Genomic DNA, 12312 nt, shown 5'->3' on the forward strand with positions numbered 1-12312 from the left:
TTGAGCATCTGCCTTTGGTTCAGGTCATGATCCTGGGGTCCTGGGACAGAGTCCTGCATCAGGCTCTCCGTGGGGAGCCTGCTTCTCCCTCTACCTTTCCGTATCTCTCCTGAATAAATAAAATCTTTAAAATATATATATATGAAATAAATAAAAAATAAATAAAACACATTCCCAACCTCTCCAATGTAATTGCTAACTCTGGTTAAAAACTTTCCACCTGGAATGAATGCCTCAACTTCCTTCTTCTTCTCTAAATTTCTCTTTTTTCATTCTCTTTTGTCTTCCTCTTCATTTCACTGAAACCTTGATGCTATTCCCATCTCTCACCTGCAGAGAACTGACTTCTGAGAAAGCAGCCTTGTCTCTCTCATCCCTAGTTTCCCACACTGAGTGCCCCTAGCACGTGGTACATATTTTAAAACACGTATTGAATGCTTTATTAATGAATTATCCACTCTTCTGCTGCTTTTCAGTTTCTCCCCTCTCAGGTTCTTCCGTAAGTCTACAAATGTTTGTCGTTTTTCAAGGGAAATAAAAAGACACTTTATCTTTCCAAGCTACTGGCTATGTCTTTCTGTCTACCACCAAGCTTCTTTACATCACATCTTTATCACTTAATTTTCATTACTTTAAAATGTGGTTTTCTCCCAAAAGTGCCTTTTAAAAAAAAAAATACTTTATTTATTTATGAGAGACACAGAGAGGCAGAGACACAGGCAGGGAGCCTGACATGGGACTTGATCCCAGGACCCCAGGATCATGCCCTGGGCTGAAGGCAGCACTAAACCGCTGAGCCACCCAGGCTGCCCACCAAAAGTGCCTTCTTAAAACCACTGCTGACTTTCTAGGTCTTTTTCATGTTCTTTCTACATCACTCCCACAAAGGAATACTCACTGCTTCTTAGAACTCTTCTCCAAAAGGCATTCCTTGATTTCCTTAAAGATAGGTTATATGTCCTATTATTTCTTGTAGATGACCACAGCACTTATCCTGCTGTTTGTAATTACTTATTTGTCTCTATGCTAGACTAAAGATTTCTTGAAGACAGCATTATGCCTTCTTAATCAATATTTCCACTGTCTGGCACCATGACTGCTCGATAAATATTTGCTGAATAAATGAATAGATATTGTGATCAGATCAACACCCAAGAGTTCTAAGAATATTGGATAATACTGGGAATGTTGGTTAAAATAAGGATGACAAGGTAACATTCTAAGAGAACAATCAAAAAGCAGCATAAATATATGAATGAGTTACTTCATGTATTCACTCATTCATTCATTCGGCATTTACTACAGGCAAAAATGAGGGGAGAAATAGAAAGATAACTAAGATACTGTACCTATCTTCATGGATCTTTCTTATAATCCAAGAGCTGAGGGTCTGGGGATGGTAAGAACTGGTAAAAAAATAAGAGATACTTTGCCACTAAATAGAAATTCTGAATCTAATTTTAAAATATCAGGACAAGTTTAGAAGACTACAGATCAGCTTCCTCTGGCCCACTCACCTTCTTGATTTAGGTCTATCATCATCAAAACTAGGTTCTCAAAACCTAGTAGGCATAAAGATCACCAGGGAATCTAGTTGAAGATGCAGAGAAATCTCCCAGAAATCCTGATTCTGTGGTTCCAGACACCTTCTTTTTAACAAATATCCCACGAGATATGATACTTCCGGTCTACAGAGCATATTACTGTAAAGTCCTTAGTCATCCATGTTGTCATAATTTTGCCATATCTAAGCTCCATCTATAATATTATTTGCTTACTAATTTCTTTAAACTGAATTGAAACTGTGTATCTTAGCCTTATCCTAAACAAGAGGTTTGGTAACATATTTTTTTATAATACACACGAAATAAAGACATAACTTACTTAAAAGTCTATCTGTATACATCAGTGGATGGGAAAAAGTTTAAGAAGCACTGCTCACAGTTTATATTCTGCAAAGACCACATCCTGCATGCAGTCTTAGGATATAAATTGCAACAAAAAGTTCCAAAGCAGTGAAGTTCAGCAGAATTGTGCTTCAGAAGAGCTCATGTAGATATTCTGGTACCTTTTATAAAATAACCCAGAATGTCTTAAAAATTAACATTAAAGTCACTATAAAGTGACTTATTATAAAAACCCCTCCTCATATTGACTTGATTTAAAAACTGCTTTGCCTTTTATTCTGTTATTTAACTCACAGAATATTCTTAAGATGACACCTGAGCCAACTCCAAACAGCTAAGGCACCAAACTTAAAAGCAGTAACTGAAACAAAATAAAGACAAAGCTGTGCTCTAGACCTACAATAAAATACCCATCCACTTTTTAAAAAACTACATTTAAGACTGATAATTGAGTTCAAAGGTAGAAACTTGAAACCTCTGTTTATTTTCCTTCAGCCTCAAAGTAATTTATAATAATAGGCAAAATAATATGGCAAAAATATCAGAGGAATAATTGTATCTCAGAAAGGTCTATTCCGCAAAGGGTCTGGCAACTCAAAACCACAGACAGAAAAGAAAGCTGAAATAGAAAACCTTTACTCAATGAAAGACTGTGTTGATATTAAGCCTTAAAAACAATATTCTGCTCTAAATTATGTTTTTGCTTAAATGGCTAAGAAAATCAATCTCTACCTAAATATTTGAGTGCTGTTTTGTGGATACCACATTGTCATTGTGTTACAATCCAGTTCTATAGGTTTAATCTCTAGTCATGTGGAACAAAAACATGGATGAATGACTGTGGTTCTTGATCTCTATAACACTTAAGTCAATTGGAAATTTACCTTACTACTTACTGATTTATAAAGCACTTTATCCTGTTTGGATGAAAGAATTACTGCAATAGCCTCCTAACAAGCTTCCCTGCTTCAGCCCTTGTTCCCTAGGGTCTATTCTCCACAGAACAGCCAGAGAAATCCTATTAAAAATATAACTCTTGGGGTGCCTGGGTGGCTCAGTTGGTTAAGTGTTTGCCTTCGCCTCAGGTCATGATCTCGGGGTCCTGGGATTGAACCCAGTGTCCAGCTACGGGTTAGGGGGGGATTCTGCTTCTCCCTCTCTCTCTGCCCCTCCCCCCTCATGCTCATGCTCTCTCTCAAATAAATAAAATCTTTAAAAAATATATATATATATATACACACACATATACATATATATATTTATATAACTCCTCTCACCCCATCTTTCTACGCTGCTCATACGTACTGCACTCCCTTTGCTCAATCTCTGCTGGTTACCATAACTTCTTTTCTGTTGCTTGAATACACTAGGCAAATTCCAGATCCAGGGCCTTTGCACTTGCTGTTCCTTTTGCTGAGACTGCTCTTCCCACACATATCCATATGGCTCTGGTCTATCACTTCTTTTGGGTCCTGCCTGAAACATCATTTTCCAGATGAGTCTTCGTACCTATAATCCCTACCTCTCCACCTAACCACTTCACCTGCTTTGTTTTTTCTCCAGAGCTGTTACTATTTGACATTCTATGCCTTTTGTTTATTATCTGTTTCGAGCGTGAACTCCTGCTGGGTGAAGACTCTTTCTGCTTTGTTCGCTGTTGTACCCCCGTGCCAAGAACAGTGCATAGCACACAGTACATGTTCACTAAATATTTGCTTAATGAACAAACAGTGTCATTTCAACTTTGGGACTTTCAGCCTTAACCCTATTTAGAGCTGAAAATAAAAGCTGGCGGATATCCCCCAAATTTCCAGCCGGTATTTGGCGTCTGTGAACTTACATGCATTATCTTTTGTCTGGTACGGCGTTCCCTCCGATTTTTCTTAGATAGTAAGGCAGCAGGAAAATTTCCTAACTAGCGTGCAAGGAAGAAGCAAACCAATCACGTATAAAATTGCTTTTAGGTGATTTGATTCTCATCCATAAGCCAATAAAGAAAATGCCTTTTGAATTTGTACAGTGTCTCCTCTTAAACCCAAGGAAAATAAGCTGTAGGTTTGTTGCCTTGGAGGGTGGGAAGGGGGGCTGGGGGAGACGCGAAGGCCCGGTAGCACACCGTCCCCAAAAGCGGCAACTCTTGAGCAGTCCAACTTACTTTTCGGGGGGTGGGCACCGTTCGTGGTCTCTGCCGGGGGGTGTTTCTTTCTCACCCCTCGAGGTGCCTATTGTGCTGTCTTGCGAATGAGCCAAGGTGGGAGAGGAGCGGGGTACGGAGGGATGCAGAGCGCGGCTTCAACTGCCGCCTAACACAAAGTGGAGGAGGCGAGGGCTCCGCGCGGGTGTCTAGGGGCGAGCGGGCTCCGGGGCCGCGCGCCTCGAACCGCAGCCTCGGCCCCGGGGCGCAGGCGGGACGCGGGCTGCGCGGAGTTAGGCCCGGACGGAGCCCCGTGGCCTCCCAGCGGCCGGGCACGCGGCCCCCGCGCGCCCCGCGCGCCCCGACCCCCCCAATCCCGCGCCCTGCCCGGTTACCTCGAACTCTCTTCAGCGAAATGGGATCCTTCTCCTGTTCTGCTGACATTACAGACCGCCAAGCATGACTCCCCCCCAGGCCGCGGGAATTCGGTCTCTTTGATGCTGCGGCGGCGGCTCCTCCTCCTCGCGGGGCCGCTGCAGCTGCGAGGCGAGCCTCCGAGCCGAGGCGCGGCCGAGGGCGGCGGGGACGCGGGCCGACTTTGCAAAGTTTGGGAGGGAGACGAGGCCTCGGGGCGGCCGGGCGGCGTGCGGGGCCGGCCGGGCTCAGCGGCGGCGGCCGGGAGCGCGGCCTGGGGGCGGCCCCCCGCCCGGGGCCGGCATGTGCGGAGGACTAGCGCGCCGCCGCCGCCGCCGCCGCCGCCGCCGCCTCCACTCCTCCTTCGCCGCCGCCGCCTCGGGAGCCGCTGACAGGGGAGGCAGGAGGCGGGCGGCCGGGCCCTGGCGGCGCACTCACAGCGCCCTCTGAGGAGGAGGTCTGCGCTCTCGCCGCTCCCGAGTCGCAGACACAAAAGCCCCCAGCCTGGAGCCGCCTGCAAACCCCGCTCTGGGGCGGGCGAGGGACGTGGCGCGGCCCCGCGGCTTCCCCGCCCTGAGCTCCCCAGCCCCGCGCGGGGACGGACTTCGGGGGGCGGGGGCCGCTGCCTGGTCCCGCGGCGCCTGCCGCCGCCGCCGCCGCCGCCGCCGCCTCGCGCTCCGCCTCGGCCCAGCCCCCACGGCCCGCGCGCGCCTCTCGCTCCGCGCCGGGACTCGCGGGCCCGCGGCCCTCGCGGCCGGGGCGGGCAGTCGCGCGCCGAGGGGCCGCCCCGCCCAGCCCGCGCCCGGCCTCCCCCGCCGCCCGCCAGGCCTGCGGACGCCCGGCTCTGCGGCCCGCACGGCCCGGCCGCGCTCCTGCGAGGAAACGGCGTCTCCGAACTTCGTCGGAGGCCACAGCAGGCATCTTGGCCTCGCGGCCGGGGATCTGAAAGAGGAACGTAGGACCCGAGAAAACTTTGTAAGCGGGAGCTGGCGAGTTCTCGGCCGGCGTGTGGGGATCCGCATTCCCGGCTCCGAGTCCGTGGTCGGGACACCTGTTTGTGGAATGCCCCAACTTCAAGTTTTAATCACTTGACTCAGAGAGAGAGAGAGAGAGAGAGAGAGAGAGAGAGCGAGAGCGCGATGAGGAATTTAACACAAGAGGGGAGGGTGGGTGGGGCGGTGAGCAGACCGGCCCTGAGGTAGACGTTACATTTTCGGAGAAGGAGCCCCAGTGTGATCGATTGAACATTGGATTTGGTCGCTGATTCCCATCCCTCAGGTGGGCTTTGTGACCTGAGGCAACCTAGGTAACCTCTCTGAGTCTCACACTGCACCTCTGAGGTCTCTTCTGGCCCTGACATTCTTTGACGTACGTTCACAAAACTCTTGTCCCTGTTTGTGCTTAGGTTTCCCAGTAATGCTGCTAAAGAGAATCTGTAGGTGCAGGCTCTGAACTCCAGTCAGGTGAGACTGAGCTTATTGCGGTGTTAGAAGCACTGAAAAGCTCTCATGAATCCGAGGAGGACTAACCACAAACAGGAGGCGGCTCATCCCTCCGGAGACAAGACCCCTAAAACTCCCTCCACAGCACAGACAGTAAAAGGACAAAAATAAACATGAAGCCAATGTATAGTCCTAAGAGCTACGTAGCAGGCAAGCACCTCGGAATCAGCTTTAAAAGGATATGGATGTCCAGGGGACAATTTTCACCCTTTCTCCAGTGAGTTTTGAGGAAATGTCTCAGAAGATCGAGACTGGGGACAATTTTGTACAGGAGGCACATGGGAGGGGAAGCCCATCCTCCTCCCCACCCTGCAGCAGCTAGAATGCAAGCTCCGTGCAGGCAGGAATTTCATCCAGTTCACCACTGTCTCCTCTGGTCCCTAACAATGATGGGCAAGTGTTCAACATTTTCTGTTGTTGTTGTTGAATGAACGTGTGAATTATCAGACTGGAAATGGCTCTGGGATGACAGGATTGACGGTTTTGTTGAGTGTGATAAAGCCCAAGCTAATTTTATGATTAAAGCAAAACCCTATACCTTACAGGGTGTTGAGAGATGTACTTTGGAAATATCAGCCAATATGGAAATGTAGAGTTTTCTTTATATAAACCTTAGTGCGAGGAGAGTGGTTGAGCAAAATCATTGCTGAGAGATTTTGAATTCTTTATTGTAATTCCCTAAAGGTAGACACTCGGAAATAATATGTAAATCAAGAGAAGCGAATTGGCCGGTTTCTAACGATTTATCAAGAATAAAAAGACCATCTTACTCAGCGATGGATTTTTAGATTGATTTGACTTCCAAATTCTGACTACTTACTTGCTACATACCAGAATTACTTGGAGGGCATTCTAAAATTTTGCATTCCCTAGGGGTTCTCCCTCTCTCTGGGCCTGCTGTTTCCCCTGCTAGTCCTCTCTCTCTCTCTCTGTCAAATAAATACATAAAATCTTTTTAAAAAAATAAAATTTCAGATTCCCAAACCCCTCCCCAGATTTACTGAGTCATGATTGTTGAGAAGGAGGTCTGGAAATCTGTCTTTAAATGTTCTCTGTGTGATCCTGCAGCAATGAGAATTGTGCTTTATATTCCTTATGCTTCCAGCATGACAGAAAATATCCCTTCACTTTGCTGTTGTAGTTTTTATCCATGAGACTTGATTATGAATTCCGGAGTTCATCTTTACTCCCTCTTTCATAAAGAAAGATTCAGGTAAATCTATTGTTGGTGGGCTAACTCCACTGTTTAAAAATACATGCTCAGTTATGCCTAAAGCACAGCTTAGGGTCAGCAAACTTTTTCTGTGAAGGGCCAGATAATAAATATTATAGATTTCACAGGCCTTGTGTTCTCTGTCACAGCTACTCAACTCTGCCATTGTAGTAGGAGATCAATCATAGGCAATATGTAAACTAGTAGATAGGGCTGTGTTCCATTAAACCTTTATTTATAAAAACGGGCAGCCAGAAACTAATCTGCTGACTCCTAGACTGGAGGTTGGATCACATAAAGAACTTTCGAGCACAGGGGACAGGCCTCTGCTGCAGATACAAATGAAGGGGGCATTAGCTAAAAATGGATAAACTACTCAGGACCAATGAGAAATGAGATCCAAGGACGGAATACAGGGAAATACTGATATTTTATCTTATTCTCTTTATTTATTTATTTGAGAGAGAGAGCTCAAGTGGGGGTTGAGGAGAGGCAGAGGGAGAAGAAGAAGAGGAGGAAGGGACAAGCAGACTCCCTGCTGAGCCCAACAAGGGGCTTGATCCCAGGACCCTGAATCATGACCTGAGCCAAAGTGAGATGCTTAACTGACTGAGCCACCCAGGCGCCCTAACACTGGTATTTTAAAAGATGGGTAGAGGTAGAGGAACCTGTAAAGGAAATTGAGAAGAAATGAAAAATAAAAAAACAAGAGTGTTAGGGCAATTGAAAAAAAAAAAGAGAAATGATCAACATTATCACATGCTGCAGAAAGAAGTACTCATTTCTGTCAGCAGCCATCCTTTGCCTGGAATCTACTAAACTCCTTGTTTCATATATTTTGAAGTATTGAATTTATAGTTTTTGCTTTAAATATATAACATCTCAAATTTTGCTTATCTGTATTGTGAAAGGTAGCATAGTGATGTGTTTAAGTATAAAGACTGATATAAGTTGGTTTAGATTTACATGTAAACTTTTTTCCAAGAAAAAAATATTCCTGTAAGTTCTGTATTCAAACATTTAAAATCATAAAGGTGTTTAAAATTGAATAGAAAGAGGGGTACCTGTGTGGCTCAGTTGGTTAAGCGTCTGCCTTCAGCTCAGGTCATGATCCTAGAGTCCTGGGATTCCTCCCTGCTCAGCGGGGAGCCTCCTTCTTCTCCCTCTTCTGTTCCCCCTGCTTGTGCTCTCTCTCTCCTCTCTCTCTCTCTCTGTGTGTGTGTGTGTGTGTCAAATAAATAAATAAAATCCTTTAAAAAATTGAATAGAAAAAAGAAACCAATTCTAGGTGTTCGGGAGTTTTACAACATTGGTTTAAATCCTTTCTTGATATAATTGCAAATGTGCTCAGTTTAGCAACCTCCGTACATTAGTCAACCACATCCAGGAGCCCTTTGTTGACAAAAATATATGGACTATTGAAAGCTCAAAATTGGGGGCACCGGGGTGGCTCAGTCAGTTAAGCATCTGCCTTCAGCTCAAGTCATGATCTCAGGGTTTTGGGATCAAGCCCTGAATCCTGGCTCTGTGCAATGGGCAGTCTGTTCCTCCTCTCCCTCTCTGCCTCCCCCACTTACATTCTCTCAAAAAAAAAAAAAAAGGAATCTTTAAAAATAAATGAATAAGAAAAAAGAAAGCACAAAATGGAAAGAATCACAACAGCAAACTTTTGAGGATGGCTTGAGTCAGGATTCAATTGGGACACAAAAGCCACACAGTAATTTGAATAGGGTAAGTTTAATACAAAGAATTATTAACTATGGTAGGAGATTGCTGTAGGGAGGGATTGAATAGTAAAAAGTCAAAAGAAGGCTAAAGCATATGGGAAAAGCAGGGGCACCTGGCTAGCTCAGTCAGGAGAGCATGCGACTCTTGATCTTGGGGTCCTGAGTTTGAGCCTCACATTGGGTGTAGAGATTACTTAAATAAATTCATATTTAAAAAAAAAGAATGTGGGAAAAGCATTCCCTTAAGGGGGGGAGAAGCCACTCCTCTTAAGGCTGAGGTAGAGTACCCAAAGAAGAGGGTCCTCTCTTTTCAAGCTGAGATTTTGACCTAATTGGAGACTGCCAGAGGAAGCTGTTGGCTCTTGCGTGCTGCCTGTATGGAGCCTGGCCCTGGATAAGTTGCCAACACTACAGAAGCTGGAGGCTGGAAAAGATATGGGTGCTGCCCACCAAGAGAAGCAACCGTAACAGGAAGGCAAGTGCCTTCCTCCTGCACCCACTACTGACAAAGTATAACATCATCCCAGCTGGAAAGCAAGAACATTTAAAAGGGGTCTATCTTAATTTTTGCAGAGCAGGCAGTGAAGGATAAATTGAGGTTGAGTGCTAGCATGCACTTTAACCTAGGAGACCTCCCTAAGTGACCTCATTATCAACAGCACCTCTAGTTCTGGAATATGCTCTATCAAAAAATAGTGCCTTCCAAATTTTTGCTATCTTGTCCTAAATGTATATTTGTTTTCAAGGCTATGAAATATGAGGCAAAGTTTAACTTCAAAATACCCTTGAAGTCATTCTCTTTAACCTCCTATATCCCATCCATTAATTTTATAAATTCCATAAACCTTACCTCCTAAACATTTCTCAGGTGTGTTCATTCTCTATTCCTGCCTTTATATCTTTTCTAGACTAATACCCTAATCACACAGTAGTTTCCCCCACCTTCACCTTAATCTCTATTCAAATCCATTTTCTACTCAGTAGCCAGAACACTCCTTTTTCATTTGAAAAAATTTAGATTCACAAGAGATACAGGAAAGGCTTGTGCCTTCTTACTCTGGCCTCCCCCAATGTCAACATCATGTACAACCACAGTGTAGTATCAAAACCCAGAAACTGACATTAGTACAATCCATAAAGCTTACTCATATTTTACCAGTTATGCATGCATTGGTATGCATCTGTATGTATATTTGTGTGGTATATAGAGCTCTATGTTATTTTATCACATGTATGACCACCACTGCAATAAAGATACTCAACAATATCATGCCACAAGACTCCCTGATAGCAAGACTCCCTTGTATTATCCTTTAGGGCCATACCCACTCACTCCTTCATTCCTAACCCATCAGGGGCAACCTCTAATCTATTCTGTATTTTTATAATTATGTTATTTCATGTAGGTTACACAAATGAAATCATCAAGTATGTAACCTTTTGAGTATTATTCCCCCATATAACACAATTTCCTTGCATTGTGTGTGTGTCAGTGTGTTGTTCCTTATCACTACTTAGTGATATTCCACGGTGTAGATATACCACAGATAAAGCATTCACTCACTGAAAAAGACTACATGGGTAGTTTCTACTTTTTGGCTGGTATGAATAAAACTATTATGAACATTAATGTACAAATTCCTGTGTGAAAATAAGTCTTCGTTTTTCTGGGATAAATGCCCAAGAATGCAGTTGCTGGGTTGTATGGTAAGCCCATTTTTAGTTTGAAAGTCACTGCCAAACTATTTTCCAGAGTGTGGAGTGTTCTTTTTAAAACACAGAAATCATCCTGTCATCACTTTACATTAAACTCCTCAATGGCTTTTCATTGCTATTATAATTAAGACTAGATTTTTCTTAAGATGTACTATAAAGCTCATAGAATATGATTTCCACTGATTTCTCCAGCCTCATCCTATGCCACACCCCTTGCTCTTGAAGCTCACTGGCCTTTAAAAATTTCCCCCAACATTCTCCTGCCACGAGGGCTTTGTAAATGTTTACTCTTTGGGGAGTCCTCTTTTCCCAGGTTCTCATCTAATTAAGTCAAATTCAACTTTTAAAAAAAATTTTATTTATTTATTCATGAGAGACACACAGAGAGAGGCAAATACACAGGCAGAGGGAGAGGCAGGCTCCCTGCGGGGAACCCAATGCAGGACTCCATCCGACGACCCCAGGATCATGACCTGAGCCAAAGGCAGATGCTCAACCACTGAGCCACCCAGGCATCCCTTGACTTTTTTTCTTGAAGTATTTATCCCAAGTATTTATATCCTCAGGGAAGCCTCCTTCTAGTCTAACTCAGGTTCATTTTTTCATCTATCCTTTCCTTCATCATCTCTCTCAGTTTGAAATTACATATTAATTTATGTGAATATCTAATCAAATTTTGTCTTCACCGCCAGACTTTAAAATTCATGAGAGCAAAAGTTGTGTTGATTTTTGCTTAGTATTGTCTAGCATATATCAGGTGCTCAATAAACATTATTTTTCTGTGAGGCGCCTGGGTGGTGCAGTTAGTAAAGCATTGACTCTTGGTTTTGGCTCAGGTCCTGATCTTGGGGTCCTGAGATTGGGCCTTGTGCTCAGTGGAGAGTGTGCTTGAGATTCTCTCTACCTCTCCCTCTTCCAACCCGCCCCCCAAGTATGGGCACTCTCTCTCTTTCAAAAAATAAATTAATAAATCTAAAAACAAAAGAACAAAAAACACATTAATTTTTGAATGAATGAATGAATGAATGATGTACTTGCAAAGAATTCAATATCAAAGCCTTAATATTCAGTAATTGTGTTTATCCATTATTTAAGATGTATTAACTACTCTAAAGCTGGTGGGAAAAAAAAGATAATTAATTACTCATGATCAGGGTAGTCTACCAAGCAACAGATTCCTTTAGCTGAATTTCAGATCCATACACAGTTGATGTTAATACATTCTGAAATATATATTATTTCAGCTAAGATTTATTTTTATATATTCTATTAGATAAACATTATTGGGAAATAAAAAAAGAGAGGCACCTGAGTGACTTAGTTCAGCATCTGCCTTTGGCTCAGGTCATGATCTCAAAGTCCTGGGTTTGAGCCCCATGTCGGGCTCTCTGCTTGGCAGGGCGTGTGCTTCTCCCTCTGCCTCTGTGCTCTCTCTCTCAAATAATAAATAAATACATTTTAAAATAAATAAATAAATAAATAAGGAAAGGATTAATAAGGCATTTGTAATTCTTTAGAAGTATTAGGAGGCTTCGATGTCAAAAAAGGGAACAAATGACCGGGTAGCTCTCCAGTTTGATCATTGTCATATGAACCTGACAAATCTTTTGTAATCAATGCCCAAAGACTTTAGTTTAACATAACCATCATAAGAAAGTCCATGGTACCTTTCCTGAGAAAATGTGGTTAAAAATATTCA

General features: G+C 43.7%; 1 protein-coding gene across 1 annotated transcript in view; it reads right to left on the bottom strand.

Moving 5' to 3' along the window:
* Positions 1–4646, bottom strand: part of PYGO1 (pygopus family PHD finger 1) — a 29110-nt gene extending 24464 nt beyond the window's left edge. Inside the window, exon 1 of the mRNA XM_025996311.2 lies at positions 4437–4646. Coding sequence (XP_025852096.1) covers positions 4437–4485 — 49 coding nt within the window. The 5' untranslated portion in view covers positions 4486–4646. The remainder of the gene's footprint in view (positions 1–4436) is intronic.
* Positions 4647–12312: the final 7666 nt, after the last annotated feature.

The sequence above is a fragment of the Vulpes vulpes genome, chromosome 15 (assembly GCF_048418805.1).
Source record: "Vulpes vulpes isolate BD-2025 chromosome 15, VulVul3, whole genome shotgun sequence".
NCBI classification, from domain to species: domain Eukaryota; kingdom Metazoa; phylum Chordata; class Mammalia; order Carnivora; family Canidae; genus Vulpes; species Vulpes vulpes.